This window comes from Saccostrea echinata, unplaced genomic scaffold (assembly GCF_033153115.1).
Source record: "Saccostrea echinata isolate AGI-Se365-2 ecotype Australia unplaced genomic scaffold, CSIRO_AGI_Sech_v1 ptg000003l, whole genome shotgun sequence".
Taxonomy (NCBI): domain Eukaryota; kingdom Metazoa; phylum Mollusca; class Bivalvia; order Ostreida; family Ostreidae; genus Saccostrea; species Saccostrea echinata.
The window spans coordinates 2,143,632-2,168,444 of NW_026889752.1; the positions used below are offsets into that span (position 1 = coordinate 2,143,632).

At 33.4% G+C, this 24,813-nt stretch overlaps 2 protein-coding genes across 2 annotated transcripts in view; one reads left to right on the plus strand and one right to left on the minus strand.

Annotated features, from left to right (window-relative positions):
- Window positions 1-1,008: 1,008 nt before the first annotated feature.
- Window positions 1,009-8,407, minus strand: LOC133178736 (uncharacterized). Its single transcript, XM_061313443.1, has 3 exons — window positions 8,213-8,407; window positions 6,297-6,389; window positions 1,009-3,263 (listed from the first exon to the last, which is right to left on the minus strand). The coding sequence occupies exons 2-3, from the start codon at window positions 6,319-6,321 to the stop codon at window positions 2,113-2,115; spliced, it is 1,176 nt and encodes a 391-aa protein (XP_061169427.1). The 5' UTR covers window positions 6,322-6,389; window positions 8,213-8,407; the 3' UTR covers window positions 1,009-2,112.
- A 14,435-nt stretch (window positions 8,408-22,842) lies between these two features.
- LOC133178737 (uncharacterized) overlaps window positions 22,843-24,813 on the plus strand; it is a 54,977-nt gene continuing 53,006 nt past the window's right edge. The window contains exon 1 of the mRNA XM_061313444.1: window positions 22,843-22,881. Within this exon, the coding sequence (XP_061169428.1) occupies window positions 22,847-22,881 (35 nt within the window). The 5' untranslated portion in view covers window positions 22,843-22,846. The remainder of the gene's footprint in view (window positions 22,882-24,813) is intronic.

Sequence of the window (24,813 nt, forward strand, 5' to 3'; positions counted from 1 at the left end):
TTTGTTTTTTTTTCCTTAAAAAAAACATTTTTCACTTAGAGTTATCATTATTCATGCAAATTTACATCATCAACAGAGGGGCATAATGCAGCCAAACAGGATATTAGAAAAATAACTTATAGAAAAATAACTTAAACAAGTTATTTTACACACACAAATTCTTCTAATGATAACTTATACAAGTTACTTTTATATCCTACTTGGACATTGATTTCTTGAGGGTTTCATATTCCTGCCAAAATGTATTGTATTTTGGGATTCCATTGTGACGTAATACAAGATGCAGTGCACAGACTCCAGTGGAAAATTGGTGAGGAAGTGGAGACAAATATTTTACTTCTTATTTTATTGTTTTGGTCAAGTTTTTATCATTAAATAAATGATTTTTCCCAAGACTTTGGACAATTTTTTTGTAATGACCAAGGTTTTAATTTAACCAAACATTTGTTTTTGTCTTGGTGCATAGGGTGTGAAGTTAGGGGAGAACGACACAAAATAACTTGAACAAGTTATCATTTAATTGAAGCTATTTTGGAAAGATATAACTTGTTTGAGTTACTAATAATGGGGAAAAGTAGGACAGAAGCTCACTGTCACCAAAAAATATCTCATTTGAGTTATTTTTGGCAATAACTTGTTTGCATTATGCCCCTGACTTGTATACAAAGGGTAAAATCATTATTTAATTGTTTAAATTTATGCATCTTATTTATAAACACATTTAACATTAAAAATCAATTTATTTTCTAAATGTTTTTCTGTGGCTTTAGATTTTTTTTTTACTGTAGCTTTAGAGGAATTAAAGCACATGTACATGGTGTATATTAAGACTAATCTTTCAAAGATGCACCATTTCAGTTCAAATTTAGAAATACATTCAAAGAATTCCCACTTACATGAATTACCTCTTCATATATACATAGATATAATTTCCTGAATGTTTACAGCAAATGTTAAAAAATAAATAATATTAAAACAGATTGAAAGTTCATTATATAAAATTGTACAAAATATATAGAAAAGAAGAAATGTTTTTCCACAGAGTTGCAGAACAGCAGTACATGTAACACATTAATAAGACTAGTGTACAATGTAATGTAAATTATAAAAAAGATAAAAAATTATTCACAGAAATGCTTTCCCAGATGTGCAGTTTTTCAATGATGATGCATGAATTAACACAACTTAATTTCCTTATAGAAAAAAACTGAAATTCCTTAGACTGATACCTTAAACAATACTGTAAAATCAGAAATAATTATTAAGTATTTTTGCAGTATACGCACAACTCATGAAATACTAAGTATAAAAAAATGCCCCCTTTTGTTTATTGCTGAAATCTTGATTAAAAGTCAGCTTGTGAATTCATCATCTCACGGTTTGATGTCTACCAGTTCCTTTGCAATGAAGTGATCTGGACCACTGATGTCAGCCTGGTAGCTCTCAGTTCAGCCATAAATTTTCTCCATTCATATTACAACTATATTAAGTACCCAACCTTGAAAATTGTTAAGTTAATTTAAAAAATATTGTACATGGCAATAAAATACAATACATAATTATATTAAAACATTCAGTAGAGATTCTAAATAGTTTGTAAATTATAGAAGAATATTCCTTTTTTGCACAAACAAAAATTCCTAAGCATGATGAATTTTACATTTACAACCCTCCAAAAAATGAAAAAAAATAAATACCCTGGTAAAGGAATTAAACAATTGCTGTCTAGCAAGTCACCTTCATCCAGCTCCCTTGGAAGCTGGTAACTGGATTGTCAAATGCTTTGATTCCCTATTGGGATCTAATCCTAACCCAGGAGTCATGATTTTAACAAACTTAAAGAGGTCAAAAATGTAAAAAAGCTAATAGATAGAAAAACAATGACAGAAAAACATTGATAACTCATTGATAAGCTCACTTGCATTGGTCATGTTGGTGCAGGTGAGTTAATAGTGTATAAAAAAAAATGGTAAAATTTAAATATAAAACCAATTTGACATAATCAAGATAAAACTACATGTAATTATGAACCTACAAAAAAATCGATGTTCTTCATGATGATCTCTTCGATATTGCTGTTAAATGTCTTTTGGGTTCTATGTCTTTTGTACTTTATTTATCGTCCCATACCTTTCTAGTCATTTTTTCAGATGCCCCAAGAATTAAAGGTATATTGGCATTTTCTCCCTCAGACTCTGGCTCATCTTCATTTCTGGTTATATGTGTCACAGTTTTACAAAGTTCGTCTGCTTCTTCAGGATCGAGTTTGACCTCATGATGATGATGATGATGGTCAATCACTTCTGCAGATTCCTTCAGTTCTTGGACTTTATTTAAGTCATTTTTCCCTTGGGAAGGATCAAAGCATTTTCTATCATCATAATTCCCATCCATATCTACTCTGCGGAGCGGTTCCTGTTCAGATTCAACATCCATAACAAAGGGGCGTAATAATTGTTTTCGTTTATTATTTGTTAAAAACCAAGCTTTTGTTAGCATCCATCTCTGATGACAGAATTCACTGAGAGTAATAACATCCTTAAATACGTATTTATGTAAAATGAACAAGAAGAAGGTTCCCAGTACTAGTATTACCAAAGTTACCAAAAAGAGAAGGAAACAAACTGACAGATGATCAGTAGGTTCACACTGCTCTTTGTTGTGGACATTTTCAATTAAATTTTTTATTATGAGTTCCATGTTTGTTATATTTATTTCCTGTATTTTTATCAACTCGCCATTTTTTCTAATTTGTTCTAATAAAGAATAATTCTGCTTTTGATATGTTTGAATAACTTTCTTCAGTTCATTTTCAATCCTATGAAGGTTTTCATTTTCCAGAAAAAGATCTAATGGAGAGGAAATGTTTCCATATTCCTCAAAACACTGGCGATAAAGGTAACTTTGAGAGGAATAATACAGTTTTTTGCATGGGGTGTTGGTGAAATTGAGGCATGGGGCTGCATGATTTGGCTGAACTCTCAGTTCTGACCCATTGTTCAATTCTGCACAGTACCCTCCATATATTTTTTCATCCCGAAAACATCCAATAATTGTTCTATTTTTCCACATGTTTATCAGATAAGTGACTTTCAGATTCAACTTCGAGCACTTTATATCTTTGGTCAGTTTCCAATATTCCTGCTCATTCTGTGGTACGTAATGTGCCTCTTTTACTATATATCCCTGGTTTGTACAAGATAGGGCAGGTGCAAATGTTGTCATCAAAATCAAAACCATAATATGAAGAATTCTTTTTATACCTGAAAGGAATACATATTGGTATATGTTATACATGATTGTATGAGGGCTGGTAAGAAACTATACAGACATTATGGTTATTTCCTTTCTAAATACATGCAATGTTCTTTGATGCATTTAACAAACACCAACGATGTATAACAGCAAAAAATATTTTAGTTCTTCTTTTAAATGACCTATTAATTTAATTAAATGTAATCATGGTATGGGTACCTGGCGCAGTCTCGAAATCGAGTGTGAATTCTGTAACTACTACTTACAAAATCCTGGTTGATTCAGGGAATGTATGAAATTTCATGAAATTATATACATAAGCACTTAAGGCCATGGAACAATTACTGGCAAGATTAGAAATGTGCAGCTTACATCATTTCCATCTGTTACAGTCAAAACATTTAATTTGATGATAAAAATTGAAATGGTCCAGTACAATTTGATGTCCAAAAAACATTGAAGTTTTAGTTCGAAATTCATTTTCAATCCACCAGAACTAATTGCATGCACAGAGTATTAATGTATGCAGGGGTTGAAATATACAGTAGCCAGACGCCCGGGGCTAGTCATTTTAAGACTCAGGCTAGCTAATATGTAACGATAATCTGACTGACTAGAAGAACAGAAGAAAAAAAAATTCTCGTCAGTTTACTTTCAATTGGCTTTTCTGTGTAGACTGAATTCTTTTGACTAAGAGCTAATTTAATTTGTTTCTGTCACCAAAGCTTTTGAAACTTTAATTTGTTGCATTTTCATTTTGCATAAAAAAATTGTTTGGCTAGTTAGTTTGAGGTTTGGGCTAGTAATTTTTTACTGATCAATATCCCCAGGGTAAGTGGGTTTTCCAGGAAAATTTCAACCCCTGGTATGATCAAAAAGACAAATACGAAGAATATATTTCTTTCTAAGATGACGAGATATTACTTAATTTCTTCTTCACTGAAACACGTTTGACAAGCAAAAACGTGGAGGGGGTTTCCAAACTCATAAACTTTCTTATTCATTTCCAAAATCTTTCAACCCCCTCCCCCAAAAAGGAATCAAATGTTGTATCCTCTTCCAAAATTAAAATTATTTGTCTTTTAGATCAATCAATAGTGTTGTTCTTATGAGCATAGCTGAGTTGGACTGAAAATGAATTCTGAAATAGAATTTCAATTTAATGTTTCTCGGATGCCAGTGCCAAATTGTACCTGCTCTTAATTGTCTATGATCATCAAATGTTTTGACTGTAACAGCCTGGAAATGATGTCAGCTGCATATTTCCAATCTAGCCAGTCACAATGTTCTGCAGCCTTAATAGACATAGTGTGCTTACATCAATCACATGTATCTTGACTAACAGACTTCTAGAAAAGCATATTTGCATTCCAAGAACTACAATTCACTTCTATTTTCTCTCCGGAGTGGAGAGAAGGCAGGAGCAGAATGTAATCCATTGCCAGTGAATGTGTCAAGCAGGTGGCCTGCATTGTCGCAAGCCACGAGTTTTGTCCATTCTACGGGGGCTGATCCAAAAGTTTGTGGAAATTCCTTTATATTTTATTTATTTTCTAATGAAAGTGATTGAAATTTACAGGTGAAAATATATAAGCATGTTGAATTTTCTTAATAAAAGAATATTTTTAAAATTCATGATTTTTACACTTTGGCAGTTGCCATAGAAACGGACGTTTGAAAATGTGAGGGAAACATTTATTTGTTCATAATCATTTTAATTTTTCAAATTCGCTGTGAAAAAAAACACGCTAAGTGTTATATAAAACAAAAATGATGTCATAATTCAATTGCTTCAACTCTTACAAACATTTGTGTGAAAGTTTTATTCATTTTACTGGATATTTAGTTTTTTTATTGATGATTTGTTGATCATTATGACATCGTTAGACAACATCGTAATTCGGTCAGTGAATAAGATTTGTGAAAATCTTGAGAACACTCTGACTCAGACTCAGATGCATATACTAATGATACAGGCAGACCAAAAGTACAGTAAGCAACTGGTTTTCAATTGGCGTAAGCAATTTAAGGTAAATAGAGCTTCCAAAGATGATGAAAGGTCTAGCCGCCTATTGGAAGGTCTTTCTTTCCTCGAAGACAAATTGAGAGCTTTAATGGACGTGGACCATCGATGCACAGTGATTGACATTGCTACTAAAATCGGAACATCACATGGAATCACAGAGCGTATTTAAAAAAAACATATCCTAATGTGAAGAAAACGGGGGCTAGATGGGTACCAAGACTTTCCTCGAAGAAAATAGTGAGAAGAATGCAGCATTCTGTAATATTTCTAAGTTGATTTGGACATGAGGGCGAGACATTCCTAGAACGTGACGTGACATACCTAACTTGGCGTTATGTCAAAGTCTCCCCCGGATTTTACATCTTTCCATGTTAAGAAAGCTCGTGTGAACTTCATTGTAATTGGAATGTAGTGAAATTTTCAAGTATTGTTGCATTATGGATCGATGTTATAGACATGTCTTTTGTTTGCTTTAATCACGTCACAATAAAATTTTAGAAAGAAATTCCACAAACTTTTGGATCAACCCTCATATTTCCACCATTCCGTAGCTGCATACTGCCAAATTTTCTCATTTTGCTAATGAATCAAAATATTAAGTGATGTCAGATTTATTTTCACCAAGAAATCACTCTGTGGCAGTTTTTGGTACTTTTACATGGTGGTGCCCATAATGACATCATGTCATTTATTATTAGATATTTCTTTGTAAAACATCCGATTCAATTTGTTGAAAGTCTGTGCTATTAATCAATGAAAACGAAAGAATCTTGCAGTAAGCAGTCATAAGTTTGTGAAAATAGAATGAACACAACAAAACTTGTTGTTTGCAATGATAAGAGACTATAGCTAAATATCTTACTTTTGAGATCATTCTCTTAAATGTGTACAAGGGAAAATGAAATTATCATGTTAAAATATATATTCCAGATACTGAGATAGTCATGCTTACATTTACAATAATCATCATTGATTCTGCAAACTTTTTAAATAAATATTGCAAAACAAAACTTACATAAACATGTTAATAAAGACATCATCTTTTAATTAGGAATGCTGCATTTATTGCCCTTGGAACAATATTCAAATCCTCAGTCTGTCTTTATGGCTATTAAAAATAAAAGGAATATAATAAAAAAAAAACACTAACAGATTTCCAGTACGAAATGGCTAGGTACTATATGTACATGTACGTAGTGCAATTATACAACAGTTGAGGTCACAGCGTCACTGACGGACAACTGTTTACCAGATAAGAGAGGATAGGCAAATTATTCCCATTAAACAGGTACATCACAATCTCTTGATTTAGCTATTACATAGCTTGAATTAGCTATATAGCATTACTAAGCTATTCAGAATAGCTTGATAAAGTTATTTATATGCCATTTTTAACAAAAATGTTTTCTGCAAGAAGTAGATAAAAAGTTGCAAGTATTTGAATATTCATATATTGTGCAGGGTTATTTTCACCCTGTGTTATTTTTGCACTTTCACACTTGCAAACAATTTTTCTCTGTTTTAAATTCGCCCAGTTACAATTCTGCTTAAGAAATTATACTGTGTTTTTGAATTTGCTGTTTCAAATTCACCCACCTGTGAGTAGGACAAAAGGGGCGAAAATAAAATGAGGATTCCAAAGAAAATTTCCTTGTATACATTTAAAATATAAGGCTTCTGTCTTGAAATACATGTATAAGGATATTTGGGCGAGGGTAAGATAATAATGTGATAGAGGGCAGGGCTTGCCGAGCCCTCTATCACGTTTTCGACCCGAGCCCAAATATCGCTTATATTTCAAGACAGTATCCATGTATTTTGTTTATCCTGCAATATATTTTTACATCAGACCTCCAAAATTGCTATTTTTCAACCAATTTAGGTACATCTCTACAGTTGAAACTAAGACGCCATGGCGTATACATTGCAATGTGTATGACGTCACAATGCTTTTAGAACATCGGAATACATGCACGAGGCTTTAATAGGGCATTGACCAAATAACGCTTTGGTTTATTAAGTTACCTTTATTGGGTCAATGCAAGGGGTAGTCGCAGGATAAAATATGTACTATGTACTAATCATAATCAAAAAAGCAATCCAAATAAAAGATAATTCTAACATTTGCAGCACTGAATAATTTTAAGCAAAAGTTGTATTTCCATTGTTTAGAGAACTGTCACTGGTGGATTTAATGGGGGGGGGGGGGACACCTCCCCTAAAATTTTCAAAGTATGATATGACTAACATCAATAATGCCATACTTTGTTATATAACTAACCAATGCCGCTATTTTTGTGCCTTGTTTTACTCTTAAAATACACGAAAACCGGGGAGCTTCAGGGGGCTTCGACCCCTGGGCCCCCTCTATTCAAAGTATGATATGACTAGTATTAATAATGCCAAACTTTGGTACATATAAACTAACCAATACCACTATTACTGTGCCTGGTTTTACTCTTAAAATACACAAAAACCCTGGAGCTTCCAGGGGCTTTGCCCCCTGGGCCCCCTCTATTCAAAGTATGATATGACTAGTATTAATAAAACCAAACTTTGGTACATATAAACTAACCAATACCACTATTATTGTGCCTGGTTTTACTCTTAAAATACACGAAAACCCAGGAGCTTCTGGGGGGCTTTGCCCCCTGAGCGCCCACCACTTTTTGAACATGGTGAAAAAATAACACATTTCAGAAAAAAGTGTGATAAAATAGCTAAATCAAGCTATTCTTAATTGGCTTTAAAAAGCTATATCGCTAATTCAAGCTATGTAGCTTCATCAAGAGATTGTGCCATGGTCAGCTGATGGTAGGAAATTCGAACATGTTCATTTGTATAGCACATGGACACTACATTCCCTAGGATTACAATGACAGTCAATACCAATAAAAGTACTTATAAAATACTTACGTTTTTGGCACCTACCTGACAACCCTGCTGTATGAAAAATCTGTATCGCGACGAGTCGAATATTCGATTTACAGTCACTTCGTACACAAACCGAGTCGTACACAAACCAACTCGTATACAAAAAGTCAACTCGTACACAAAAAAAAGTCAACTCGTATACAAACCAGAAGTCAACTCGTACACAACTCATACATACGTTTTCCTATGTGATTTAAGGTAATATTTGCCATAGTTTCCAAAAAAATTGAATACCGAATATTCCAAACCTGTGAGTCGCTGCTACTTTCGGAAGGTTTACAGTCAACTCGTACCCAAACCGAGTCGTACCCAAAGAGTAAACACTATATAATGCCATACGATATGATGCCATAAAATCTGTAAAGTTTATTATGGTAATATCCATAATGTTTATTACTTACTTGAAAAAAAGATTTTTAAAATGTAAAATTTACGTCTCACAATTTGTTGTTTGTATGTTGTTGTTTTTATGTTTTTGTTATCTTGAAGTGTGACAAAATCAGAGAAAATAGAACTATTTATTTAGTCATTAACAATACACATTAAGAAATAAAATACTAGAATCATACAAACTTATATATTTACCCTTGAAAACAATTAATTGTCTCTTATTATGATTTAATTTTTGACTTTTGAGCTTTGGGTACGAGTTGACTCTGGGTTTGGGTACGAGTCGGTTTGGGTACGAGTTGACTGGATACCCTTCGGAACTTACTTCGAGTTCAAGGCCAGGAGTTGCATATTTTTCGAATTGTTTCCGATATTATTTTCCCGGACTACTTTAACGGTGTTATCATCTTCTAGTTTGTAGAAATAAATTGATTCCACTTCTAGTCATCATACATTTACATCAATACATCCTATTTTCACTTCATATTTAGAGTTCCAGGCGCGGATCCAGGATTTTTCTCCGGGGGGGGGGGGGGGTCCACCTGCAGTCAAAAATCCTACTAGAAATTTCTTGACAAGCAAAAAAAAAAAAAAACGCAACTACTTCCCCAATCGTGAGAACCCTATTTCGTGGGGGGGGGGGGGGGCTTGACTTCTAAAGCTTCAGTACCTACATGTATGACTTTTCATACCAACTTACCACAAATCCCCTAGCTGTTATCGAGGGGGATCCGCGTTTCCAGGGTGGGTCTATGGTCACTTTTAATCGGTTAAGTATATACATTTAATAACTTTGTAAATTCCAGGGGGAGGGGGTCCTGACCCACCCATCCCCCGACCCTCCCCCTAGATCCGCGCATGAGTTTTTATTTTCTAATTCAGCAAAAAGCTGTCAGTTGGGTTCTGTACGAAAAGGGAAGTGATGTACCCATTCATCGAAAAATGTCCGATGCATGGTTAATATTTCATAGGGCTTGTCTTCCGGATTGTTTAAACGTAAAATGAATTTTAAAAAATTTGAATCTTCTTTAAATACACTTAAAAGTTGTTAAATAGAGATTCTGACACTTTCAGTCAAGAAAAAACACGTTTAAAAAAGACGTACCACACCTATATATACATAAACTCTACAAGGGTATAGGATGCTTCCACATACGTTTCAGCTTTTCTGGCCAAGTGACTCTTGAGAAGAAGTTTTTTTAAAGATTTTTTCTATATATTTCAATGTAAAATTTGGATTCCCTATTGTGGCCCCGCCCTACCCCCGGGTCATAATTTGAACAATTTTGAATCTTAACTACCCCAGGATGCTTCCACATAAGTTGCAGTTGCAGCTTTTCTGGCCCAGTGCTTCTTGAAAAGATTTTTAAGATTTTTCCTATATATTTCAATGTAAAACTTAATTGATTCCCAATTGTGGCCCCACCAGGCTTGGGGCGAATTACATTGTAAAGTAATGCATTACATTACCATTACTTCAAGAATTTGGGCATTAAATTACCATTATCATTACTCTAATTTCTTAAAGTAATGAATTACATTACCATTACTTTAGCAAAGTAATGCATTACCATTACCATTACTTTTGGAGGTTTTTCAAAAATAAAAATACAAAATTTTGCAACTACTGTGATAAACATGCATCTCACCCCTTCAAAACTAAACATGATGATAATTCGAATTTCATTTAAAGTACTACACTGTAAATAATTTACATATTTTTTTTATTATTCATAGGAATTTCCAATATGATAAAAACATGTACAATATGCACTTTTTGTTTAACTATTGATGCCATAAGCTAAAGGCAATTTAACTTTTGGGCAATTCACTCCCTCCCCAAAACTAAAACTAAACTTAATAAGAGGTATAAAGATTATTTGGATCTAGTACCTTAAATTGTGACAAAAATTAAATGCATTGACAACCTTGTAAAAAGGGTTCGATAGTATATGTACATTTCTTCTAAAAGCAGAAAGTCTGTCTTCTGCTCCTTTTAGTGCAATGGATTTGTTATGGTCAGCTCAAGCTACATCAGCTCAATTAATGTTTCATAAACACAGTCAGAAGAAAGGGACTGGTTTTTGAAGTACTTCTCAAAACAATACCTTGTTTTAATTGTTACATAAATCCTAGAGGCATTGTGTGTTTTGATGACTCTCTATTCAAAAGGTGGCAATTATCAGTTTACAATGAACATTAATTAGTGTGCCTCATATCAGAATTATTTTTAAGGATATTTTTTTTTAAATAAACTCTTTAAAATATTCTTTGAAATTAAATCTGATCTAAAATAAGTATGAAAATTTAAATGTGTAGTAATTGAACTTTCAACAAAATGATAAATGTATTTAAATAGATAACAAGTAAAAACACGAGGACATTCAGGAATGATGCAAGTTTATTGTTTAAAAGTTGTCCAAAGCAAGGCATGTGTCCGATGCATGGTTAACTCAACCTAACGTTACATAGCTTAATTACTGGTAAAGATTAAAACAAAAATGGGGGTCAATGCGCTTTTTTTTGGTGATACAGTACATTTATTATGACATTTTGCACTGTAATTGCGTCTTAAACAAAAATCATTTTTTCATAGTTTTTCCTCCAATATTTTCTATCTACATAAACCATGAACCAAATATGTAGTCTTATTCACACTTGAAACGACACATTAAAAATTGTAAAAAAAAAAAAAAAAAAAAAAAAAAAATTCAAAATATTATTTGACCTTTCTGCACTCAAAATAATAATTTTCTGGCATAGAAAATAAACAAACAATAAAATAAACAAACAATAAAATTATTTTAAGTTTTAAATTTTTATTGAATTAATTTCAGCAGAATGGCCAATCATACCAACAACTTAGACCCTTTGACCTTGACCTACAAGTTTTGACCTACTTTTGAAAAACTTTAACATTGGCCATAACTTTTGAACGGTTGATGCTGAGGCTTTCATACTTCACATATGTAATCCTTGTGACAAGACCTTCCTTTGGATACCAACAACTTTGACCCTTTGACCTTGACCTTGGAGATTGACCTACTTTTGAAAAACTTTAACCTTGGCCATAACTTTTGAACAATTGGTGCTAGTGCTTTTATACTTCACATAAGTAATTCTTGTGACAAGTCCTTCCTTTGGATACCAACAACTTTGACCCTTTGACCTTGACCTTGGAGATTGACCTACTTTTGAAAAACTTTAACCTTGGCCATAACTTTTGAACAATTGGTACTAGGGCGTTCATACTTCACATATGTAATCCTTGTGACAAGTCCTTCGTTTGGATACCAACAACTTTGAATTTGACCCCTTGACCTTGGAGTTTGACCCATTTTTGAAAATATTTAACCTTGTCCATAACTTGTGAACCGTTGGAGCTAGGACTTTCATACTTCACATATGTTATCCATGTGACAAGACCTTCCTTTGGATACCAATAACTGTAATCCATTGACCTTGGAGTTTGACCTACTTTTGGAAAAGTTAAACCTTGGTCATAACTTTTGAACGATTGGTGCTTCAGCTTTCATATTTCACCAGTATATTTCTTGTGAGAAGGCCTTTCCTTAGGCACCATTATTTTTTACCATTTGATCTTGACCTTGATGTTTGACTTACTTTTGAAAAACTTCAACCTTTTCCATATCTATTCAATGGTTGCTGCTAGGGCTCTCATATTTCACAGGTATATTCCTTGAGACAAGACCTTACTTTGGGTACCAACATATTTGATTTGCATTTGAGAAAGTTTAATCTTTGCTGTAAGTTGCCATACGGGGGCATCAGTGTTTCACAAACACATCTTGTTTTAGTAGAATTAGTTCTTTTCTTGACTCTTCAAGCATTGATACTATAATGTAACAAGAGGCCCATGGGCCACATTGCTCACCTGTGGACACTGGCTAGGAAGAAGCAGAAATTAGTTCAGAACATGTATATTGAAACATTTTCGGGGGGGGGGGGGGGGCTTAAATTTACACTACCTCAGGATGCTTCTATATCGATATTACTAACCATGACTTTGCTGTTCTTAAACAGAAGAATTTTAAAGATTTTTTCCTATGTATTCCTATGTTAAACTCTGATTGGTCAATGTGGCCCCACCCTACCCACCGTAAATTTGAACAAATTTGAAAGTACACTACCTGTGGATGCTCCTATAATAATATGACTAATCATGGCTTTGCTGTTCTTGAGCAGCAGATTTTTTCAAGATGATTCCTATATATTCTTATGCAAAACTTTGACCCTCTGTTGCCCCAACCCCTGGGGGGGGGGGGGGGGGGTCATGATTTTAACAAACTTGAGTCTACAATACTTAAGGTTGCTTCTGTTTATATATGACTAATAATGGCTTAGTTGTTCTTGAGAAGAAGATTTCAAAGATATTTCCTACGTAACGTGTATGATCAGGTTCTTACAAGGGATATATACATGTACGTTTTCCTTTTACTATGTCTGAGTTAATGATTGGATAGCTATGTCTGAGGGTATATCACGTAGTTCTTAAATTTTCTCTTTCATCTAGAGATGGGGAGTGAGTAAGATACTACCTGCAACGTGTTTCTCCCCTAGGTTCCCACTGATAGATAAGAACCAGTTGTCTCAATCTTCTTCAGATTTACTACACCCAGAACTTAAGTACTTGACAATTAAAGATTGCAGTCTATGAAGCAATTTTGAAAAAAATAAAAATTGAAATAATAAGAATATCAATAAATACTGTAATGAAAAAATGCACTAAAACAATTAGAAATAGAATGACAATTGAAAATGATTTTTTTTACCAGGTAAGATTTTTAAAATTGATTTTTTCTATTAATTAAAAACAGAGGGAGATAACTCTTACGAAAATTCAAGGTCATAAATTAGGACACATCCCACCCTTACATGCTAATGGTAATAAATGGGAATTATGTATTCAATTTCATTGAATCTTTTATTATTAGGACGGAATACCTCAACTTCTTTATTGCTGATTCATCATCCAACTTCTTCAGCTATCTTCTGAATGCCTGACTTTCCAAAAGCTTTACCTTAAATACCCTTAGGCAAGTACATTCCAAGGATTGTCAGGTCATTCCACTATTTGAAATCTTCAATGCGTTTTACTCCAATGCCCCTTAACCATTACACCAATATATTCAAAAATCATGACCCCCCTCTCTCCCCCCTCCCCCCCCCCCCCCCGGTCATGATTTGAACAAACTTGAATCTACACTACCTGAGGATACTTCTGTATTAATATGTCTAATAACGGCTTAACTGTTCTTGAGAAGAAGATTTTCAAAGATATTTCCTATATATTCCCATGGTAAACTTTGACCCCCAGGCGCTGTTGTGGCCCTTCCCTCCTACCCCAAGGGGTCATGATTGTAACAAATTCTATTCTACACTACCTGGGGACACTTCTGATTTATATGTCTAATAATGGCTTAGCTGTTCTTGAGAAGATTTTCAAAGATATTTTCTATATATTCCTATGGTGAACTTTGACCCCCCCCCCTGTTGTGGCCCTGCCCTACCCCCAGGGGTCATGGTTGGAACAAACTTGATTCTACACTACCTGAGGATACTTCTGTAATAATATGACTGATCATGGCTCCGCTGTTCTTGAGAAGAAGAGATTTTACGACATTTCTTATATACTCCTATGGTAAACTTTGACCGCCCTGTTGTGGCCCTGCCCCACCCCCAGGGGACATGGTTGGAACAAACTTGATTCTACACTACCTGAGGATACTTCTGTAATAATATGACTGATCATGGCTTAGCTGTTCTTGAGAAGAAGATTTATAAAGGATATTTCTTATATATTCCTATGGTAAACTTTGACCCCCATGTTGTGGCCCTGCCCTACCCCCGGGGGTTATGATATGAACAAATTTGAATCTAGAGTATGTAATGAAGCTTTCACCTAAGTTTCATCTTTTCTTGCCCAGTGGTTCTTGAGAAGATTTTTAATAGATGCCAACAAAAATTTAAACGAATTCTTAATTATCTCCCCTTAAAAGAGGGCGCAGCACTTTCTGTGAACAAACTTAAATCCCCTTTACCCAAGGATGCTTTGTGGCAAGTTTGGTTGAAATTGGCCCAGTGGTTCTTGAGAAGAAGTCGAAAATGTGAAAAGTTTACAGACTACAGACGACAGACGGACGCCTGGAACTCTTTGATCAGAAAAACTCACTTGATCCTTCGGCTCAGGCTGGCATACATGTAGGCATAACCTGGCTTAGGCATAGCAACAACTTATTTGAGAAAAATTACAAACGAGAATTGATGCATTTCCTGCCACAAAATTATCGTTTGCATCCTCAGAAAACATGACTTTTTATGTGACGTCATATTTTCGTCATTTAAATGGCTCGGGTATTTGGGCAAGGATCAGCTATTTGTAAATAATAACGGCCGTCACTTTTGAAATTGAAATCAAGAAGAATATATATTTTTTGCAATTCAGAAAGTTGTATTTATACTTCAGTAATATAAAAGAGAAAGAATGAACAATCTAATCTTTTTATTTTAAGAAATAAAATTAATATTACCGAATTTGTGTAAAATTGTCCAACCTTTGCGCATGCTTATAAGAGATTTCCCAACCTATGTGTCAAAAATGCATAAAAAAAAAAAAAAAAAAAAAAAAAAAAACTTAATACTTTTTTTATATATGACTATTCTAAAAGATAGATGTTTACCTTACAATTATAGATAAAAATAATTACAATTGGTTATCATTAGCTCGAGAAAAATAGCCTTGAAAATGTATAACGGACGTTATGAGTGTCGGTCAACATGATGGGTTGACTTTAAACACTGAAATGTATGTAACTGTATAGAAAATATCGTATATTTTATGTTAGATTTAACTTAAAAGTATACTCAACAGGTGCTTTCCCATAACGTCTGTGTAAAGGATTTAAATACTAAATTATCGCAAATTTAGCAAAGGTACACAGGTGTCGGTCAAATTCGTAACGTCCGTAATCTAGGGCGTAAAATGACTTGCATATGCGATATATAGAACCAGTTCGTTTTTTCTATTAGTTTTACCACACATTTGCAGACAACGTCATCAAAAGTGACCATGATACAAAACAAGAGGCCCAGGGGTCACATCGCTCACCTGAGCACTATGGCTAGGAAAAAGCAGAAATCAGTTCAGTCTTGAAAGGTTGAAAAGTTCAAATATAAATATAAAAGTAATTCGGGGGGGGGGGTTATGAATTGAACAAACTTGAATCTACACTACCTGAGGATGCTACCATGTAAATATGACCAATCATGGCTTTGCTGTTCTTGAGAAGAAGATTTTTAAAGATTTTTCATATATATTCCTATGTAAAACTTTGATCTCCCATTGTGGCCCCAAGTGACCCCCGAGGGTCATGATTTGAACAAACTTGAACCTACACTACCTGAGGATGCTACCATGTTAATATGACCAATCATGGCTTTGCTGTTCTTGAGAAGAAGATTTTTAAAGATTTTTCCTATATATTCCTATGTAAAACTTTGATCGCCCATTGTGGCCCCACCCGACCCCCGGGGGTCATGATTTGAACAAACTTGAATCTACACTACCTGAGGATGCTTCCATGTAAATATGACCAATCATGGCTTTGCTGTTCTTGAGAAGAAGATTTTTAAAGATTGTTCCTATATATTCCTATGTAAAACTTTGATCGCCCATTGTGGCCCCACCCGACCCCCGGGGGTCATGATCTGAACAAACTTGAATCTACACTATCTGAGGATGCTTCCATATAAATATGACTAATCATGGCTTTGCTGTTCTTGAGAAGAAGATTTTTAAAGATTTTTCCTATATATTCCTATGTAAAACTTTGATCTCCCATTGTGGCCCCACCCGACCCCCGGGGGTCATGAGTTGAACAAATTTGAATGCACACTATCTGAGGATGCTTCCATATAAATATGACCAATCATGGCTTTTCTGTTCTTGAAAAGAAGATTTTTAAAGATTTTTCCTATATATTCCTATGTAAAACTTTGATCGCCCATTGTGGCCCCACCCGACCCCCGGGGGTCATGATTTGAACAAACTTGAATCTACACTATCTGAGAATGCTTCCTTGTAAATATGACCAATCATGGCTTTGTTGTTCTTGAGAAGAAGATTTTTAAAGATTTTTCCTATATATTCCTATGTAAAACTTTGATCGCCCATTGTGGGCCCACCCGACCCCCGGGGGTCATGATTTGAACAAACTTGAATCTACACTACCTGAGGATGCTTCCATGTAAATATGACCAATCATGGCTTTGCTGTTCTTGAGAAGAAGATTTTTAAAGATTGTTCCTATATATTCCTATGTAAAACTTTGATCGCCCATTGTGGGCCCACCCGACCCCCGGGGGTCATGATCTGAACAAACTTGAATCTACACTATCTGAGGATGCTACCATATAAATATGACCAATCATGGCTTTGCTGTTCTTGAGAAGAAGATTTTTAAAGATTGTTCCTATATATTCCTATGTAAAACTTTGATCGCCCATTGTGGCCCCACCCGACCCCCGGGGGTCATGATCTGAACAAACTTGAATCTACACTATCTGAGGATGCTTCCATATAAATATGACCAATCATGGCTTTGCTGTTCTTGAGAAGAAGATTTTTAAAGATTTTTCCTATATATTCCTATGTAAAACTTTGATCGCCCATTGTGGCCCCACCTGACCCCCAGGGGTCATGATTTGAACAAACTTGAATCTACACTACCTGAGGATGCTTCCACATAAGTTTCATATTTTCAAGCACAGTGGTTCTTGAGAAGAAGATTTTTTAATGATGCCATTAATTTTTCACGAATTCTTAATTATCTCCCCTTGGAAGAAGGCGTGGCCCTTCATTTGAAGAAACTTGATTTCCCTTCACCCAAGGATACTTTGTGGCAAGTTTGGTTGAAATTGGCCCAGTGGTTCTGGAGAAGAAGTCGAAAATGTGAAAAGTTTACAGACGGACAGACGGACAGACAGACGGACAGACGGACAGACGGACAGACGGACTACAGACAAAATGTGATCAGAAAAGCTCACTTGAGCCTTCGGCTCAGGTGAGCTAAAAAGGAGGCAAAATGGGTGAGTTTGTATTGTCGGTCAACATTTCTTATAGTAGATAACAGGCGTCACGCTAATAACTAAATAAGATTTATATAATATTTAATGATAAAATGGACAAGCCTTGTTCTCCAATGTGTTGAAATCTATAATTGTTATTGTTTGACACAAAAGTTAAGCATTTTTCTAGAAATATTACGATCATAGAGTTCGGCAGTTTTATTTTGACTAACATAAAATATACTGTAACGTTTCTGGGTTCGAAGATTCGGTTGCTCTGCCTGAGCAATTAAAGGAATAAATCAAATAATTATAAAAGTTCTCAATCAAGGATTTTAATTAACAATATCTACAAAGTCCAATTCTGTCCTGGAGCGCGTGCGCTTCCTAGCTAAGCAAAATAGTATTTATCTACTTGCAGTAAAGCACAACGAAATCTCGAAAGCCTTATTCAGGCACATAAGACATATGTTCCTCACCTTAGCTAAAAACCAACTGACTTCTCTCGACTTCAGTCTGGAACTGACTAAGATTTCTCTTGTCTCTACTTATATACCCTTTAGTTATCACGTGATCTCTGAGGATCGAAAGGAAAGGGTGAAATTAACAGGAAGTACTTATTACTAAGCTTCCAGTGGACAGAATGGGATTACTGATTTCGATTCCGAATTTCGTTTCAATACGGATGTGACAGTTTGACAGAAAACAATGTCAAACCTTAACTTCTGAAGCACAATGATTCGATTATGTGACATAGAAATTTTATGGACATATTTTTCGCTGTTTTGATTATTAAAAAAATAATTTATTTTCTTTTCAGATGCCATGCTACCAGTTCCTTATTGATTTTCTTGGCTGATTGCCTGTTATGATTTGACCATTCTTAATCTGTGCTGATACCATTTTTTTTTTCTTATTATGTTATTCAAGATTAAATTTTATCAGTAAACTTCAGTTGTATGTTAACTGATTAATGAAGAACAAAAAATAAATTTACTAAATAAAAATTACAAAGCCCGTAGAGAGTTAAAATGTAACTACCATGAAAAACCGTAACGGACGTTATATTGTAACATCCGTCACAGTGCTTAAAAATTTCATGAAAATACTTGCAGTAGTTTTAATTATAATATTAGCAGAATGTTTGGATGTAGATATTTGACACACAAACTTCATTGCATGTATGAAATCATGTGTATTCTTAAGAAAACTTACGAAATGCTTTAAAAATCAGCGTCAAATTGTAACCTCCGTAACTAGCAAACCTTAGTTTGTCAATTTGTAAAATCCATTTTTGTCAAAAGGTCAAATATAACACCCGTTTATTAAACAGGATAAAAAATAGTTAAAGGAAGAGGTAATGTACCTTATTCTGCTTTTTTAAAATGAAAAACTAGTTTTATTTCCTCATGTAGTGAAAAAACACCGAAAACACGATTTCTTTGCAGAAAGTAAGAATGATGAAAATGCTACAGCAAGAGAATTTGACGTCACCTCCGTCACGATTAATTGTGCCTTATTTATTTTACAGATAGGTCATAAAAAGCTGTCTAATTCATTCCAAGTGAAAGTGTGGTCAGATTCATGCATGTGGTGGTTTTTTAAACGTTTCGAGAAGGGCGAAAAAACCTTCAAAATTCGCATTAACTGTGTCAACATAACGCCCGTCACTTTTTGATCACCTATATTTGGATGCAATATCCTATACCAGTTATGTAAATACATATAATTTGGTTACGAAAGATAAAGAGTTGGGCTGAGGGACCTTCTACCTGTCTTCCTCTCAATATAATGCTGTTTATTACTAAAATTCTTAGTCCAGAATTTTTGTTTTATACATGTTTTTTCAAAGTGTGTTAAGTGTCTCCATGGCAAAAAATGTTGATGTACAATATTAACGCATTTTGAAAAAAAATTTCAAAGTGCGTTGATTTCGTCGGCAATTTAACGCACTTTGAAATTTTTTTCAAAGTGCGATGATTTTGTCTGAATTTTAACGCACTTTGAAGAACTTTTTTAAAGTGCGTGATTTTTTCGAAGTGAGTTGCCACAGCCCTCAATGTATCTTTTAAACGCGAGTTACTATATGAAAGACACGATGAAAACAGATATTTACACGTGGAACACCTTTTGGGCATGAAAGCAATTTACTAGCTTAACAATTTAATCAATTTGATTAAAGAAAATCGATTCTTATTTTGTTATTTCGAAAAATATAATTTAAACAAGATATCTAACATTTGTCAATAGTATCAAGTGTCCGAAACCAATATTTTCACTTTACCAGGCTTCAAGACCATAAACTGAGAACAGACTTAACTCAAAATTTTGATTTTTAATATCTCGAGTTTTATTCAATGAATTTGCTTGAAAATTTGCAATTTTGTATAACATTTCAATTACAATAAATGATGATAATTTTGCTTCATTATCAAAATTATTTCAAAGGTTATTTTGGTTTGAATTTTGACTTAGGTCTGTTCTCAGTTAATGGTCTTGGGACCAGAATTAGTATTATGTTCTAACATACGGATAAACGTAGCTATTCAAGAACAGACAAGTGCATTGTAAATCTAAAAATGTAAGTGTGTTTGAAATTAAATAAGCAACTAGTGTTTGTTTCTAACTGCTTTTAGTTTAATCAAAACGATAACATGACGGCGTTGTTTTTGTTCGAGTGATTTTTTTTAATCGCATATGACGGAATTGGTCATTTGTTGAAAAAGATTAGTTATTTCCACAAAAGTGGGGATCCCCTCTCCTAAAAAAATACTTCTGCACTAATATTGACTGCGGTTAATACATGAATCCAGCTCCTTCATTAAAACGCAATTTCAGATTTTCATGATCACATTCAGCTTTTTCTTATTTAGATCTTGAACTTTTAGAAGTTTAATATTGTACTTGTATACATATGATATTTCGTCATCCAATCATAAGAACAGATACTTACATTCCAACAATCAATTTTTATTTAAGTATATCAAAATCAAGATATTTGAACTCATGATTTGATAATGGCAAAACTGCTCATATGTCAGAGTTCCTCTTAGGAAATCGTTATTAATATGCGTTTTTAATTGTGCTGAAAAATTTTAAAAATCCCCTTTCCTGTTAGTTAATAGATTTCATTGTTAACCAGATACAAGAGAGGCAAATAAACAGAAGTTATCTTTCTTCAGGACAGATAAGGTAATAAACAGTGCCTAATTGCTCTAATTATTAACAATACAGTATTACAAAATGCGCACATTCAAGATATATATTTGGGTACGAAATGTATATATTACATAAATATTCAATGTTTCTATGTCTGATACGTTAGACAACATCGTCAACACGGAAATGCATTGATTTTTCCTCTTTCCTCATTTCATCCTCTGGATTTGAATATAAATATTATAGGGTTACGACCAAAATATGTTTTGCTTTTTAATAATCAAACGTCAATTGTTATGCATTATTGCTAGCATCAGCTGGGTACTATTACAAATATGTCAATATCAATTGCTGGGATGGTAATTTTTGGAAAATGAGTGGACTTTTCTCAAAACACTAGCAGCATTCGTTTTAACATTCAAAAGTGCTTTTCTCTTCTTAAAAGTATAGTTTTCATAAGCGTGTATCCAAGTGCATATGTGAGACTTTAAAGGAATACAAAAATATTCCAGTGTAATACACCAGAATGCTTATCCTTAAAAATATGAGTACATCTGTTTTAAATTAAAAAAAAAAAAGCTGCATATTTTGTTAGGCGCCATAATATCTCATTCACAAAAGTCTAAACCTGTTTAGAATTTACTACGTAATTTCGTATCTGAAAGATTTATATCCTCATGATTTAATTCTGCATTTAAAAAATAATTTACGCCAAAACAAAATGTATACAATTCAAAAGTAGACAATAAAAAGTATATATTGTGTACACGTTAGTATTCAATGTTTGGATGTCTGATACATCAGATTTAAATTACATGTAAATCTACGTCGCAAATTCGGAAACTCATTATGCTGTTTTCATCCTTTGAATATGTCAAGATTCCGACTTATAAATGTAAGTACTTTTTACAATTGACAGTCAATTAATCCCAGTTATGAAATATGATACGATTAAATTGTTTGCTGGGTAGGTTGAGACATTATCAGCAAAGGGAAATTTGAGGGAAACATATGATTTTATTAATATTAATGTCAACAGCAATTGTATGGACTTTGATTTTTTTGAATTAAATCTTTTTTCTTCAATATTGTAGCACAATTTTTTTTATGACATTCAAAACAGACCGTTAGATTAAGGATTTTTTCCGCTATCTTAGGCGCCTTCTTCTTCTAGAAAGCATCGATTCTATAACCCTTAACTCAGGTATGTATGTTAGACACTACAGGAATTCAATAACACGGCAGCTTCGTATACTAAAACAAAAAAATTATCATCTTTTAAAAAAACAAATTTAAGTAGTGTAAGTGATGCTTTCTTGGATATAGGCGCCATTCCAATAGTTTATCCACAAAAGTCTTTACCTACGTAATTTTGTTATTACGTAAATTCGTATTTGAAAGATTTTTATCCTTATTATTACAAATTAATTTACTGCAAATCACGCTGGATATCAATCAACAATAGACAAAATAAACAGCTTATCAAATTTATCAAGCAGCTCACAGCATTGGGCGGTCTTTTAATATTTTTATAGGATTCCGAAATATATGCTTGCATTTAAAATAACAATCGCATTTCTGAAGAAAGTTGATGCTTCAGTCAATTTACACGTAACAGAGAATTACTTAAATGAACTTATAAGTCGAATGTCTCTTTCATTTTAGATATTAAGTATGTAAGGGACATTCAATAGCTTATTATATTTCTCCAACGAGAATCTCTGATTTCACCTTCAATATAGGGAATATAACATACGAAAATATCAATTAAAATGTTTTTTTTTAATCATTTAATGAACGATAACTATAGATTATTTTCTCCCTTTTTATCATCTTCCTTGTATGACAAGTATCGTTATTTGATGGGGCCCTTGTAGCAATTCGTCATTGATAACTATTTTTAATTCTGAGCAATAATTATTTATAAAATCTTCAAATCAAAAATTCCCTTTCCCTTAAATAGATTATACAGTTATTCAGTCACAAAAAAGACAAATGATGAGAAGTTTTCTTTCTGCAGGACAGATAAGGTAATTAACAGAGTCTTATTGCTTTATTTTTTTTTAACAAACTACGATATGAAAAGTTCTAGAGGCTTAATGTGTTGATATTATGTGCATGTTTTTAGTGAACTTGAAAAAAAGGAATAAAATATCAGCAATGCAGCATTTTTTTTAAAGCAATTTATTTTCATTGTTATTCTAATTATTTTTATTGAAACACAATGATGAAATGTCATGCAATGAAAAAAAATGTATTGTACATGTTTATACGTTACTACTCAATATTCGGACATCACATATTCGGAAAAGCATTAATATTTTTTCCATCTTTCCTGCTTTCATCCTTTGAATATGATAAGATTTTGACCAAAAAGGCAAGTATTTTTTTTACAAGTAGACGTCAATTAATCCAGGACATGAATTATGATCTGATCGAATTGCTTCCATCAGCTTGGTATGTTAAGACCTTTGATCAGTCAACTCAGCTATGTTAAGGAGGCAATGGTATTTGTTATCTAATTGCCTTCCATTATATATATTATATTTAATAATCACCTTTAAAATGGTAGCTATAAAATTGCATGTGGGAGAAGTAATGTAGTTACCAATAATAAATAATTTTATGTCGTATTTGATGCCAGTTATACCGCATGTATCAGTTGTGTGTTGCGTGACTTGTATAAAAATAGAATTATCAGGCTGAATAAAGAAAAGGACACTAGTGCAAAGGCATATCGTTGTTTTTGGTCATAAGAATTGATAAAGATAAAAAATGGTTAACATCCCTTTCCTTTAAAGTACTAGGAGATATTTTGTTCTTTTTGAAAAGTACTCGTAATTTTGCCGAGAAAGCGTGAAGTAGCAAAAACGTTCCACTTCTCCTCTACATCGTAATGATTTTTTAAAAAAAAAGTCTTCAGACCAAATCAGACCAAATCAACACTTAATTTGAAGAATATATATGATGTAAGCAATTGAAATACCGTATTTCAGCTTAAACAGTCTTGTGTATGCCTTTGCACTTTTGAGGTTTATCGAGAATATGCTTATCGTATTTGCAATATTCTTTTCATTTTATGACGCTGTGCAGCTTTATAATATCTTGATAAATAAATCATATACACAGTTGTTGTTAGGAAATGTTTTGCTTTCAGTTTCATTGATTAGATTTAAAGATTGACGATGATATTGTACTTAATCAAGCATTTTGTAACTATCAAACCAATGGATCCACTCCCCTGGATCACTTGTGTCTAGTCAAGACGAATGACGCCATATATGACATCAGATTTATTTCTAAATACTTTGAAGTTTTGTATCCAATGGCTTGAATTTTTTATGAATATGAAGATACATGCTCGATTTTTAAATAACAATCGCATTTGTGATACATGTATGTTAATATTTCATTTAATTAATGAACTGTCAAGTACTTGCATGCATTTATATCTAAAATACTTCCTTATTTTACAACTGTTACAGTGTTTTAAGTATCTAATGCACATTCAATAACATGTGACTATTTTACTTCCCTAAAAAGACTCTTTAACATCTCAAACTATATTTATTTTTATACGAGCAAGCTTTATTAACTGTGTTTAATGAGCATCACTTTTCATGATCCTTGTAAATTGTGATCTTTAAGTAATTTTCAAGAATATATTTTACCCTATATTTTGATTATACGAGGGGTTATCAAAAAGTTCGTGGACTAGCGCGATAAAATTAAAACCGATTTAGGTACCCCAATGAATTTTAAAATATTTAATTAGCATAATCTTTTCTATCTATAGAATAAACCACAATTCATAAGTTTTATTTTTTAATAAATTAGTAATGTTTTTATGAGCAATGGCATGTCCAGGCGGCGCAACCACGAACATGACGTTTTTTCAATCTGAGTGTAACTAAGAAAAGCTCTTTTGATATGAGCACTTGACATCCAAAAATCCCGTTAAT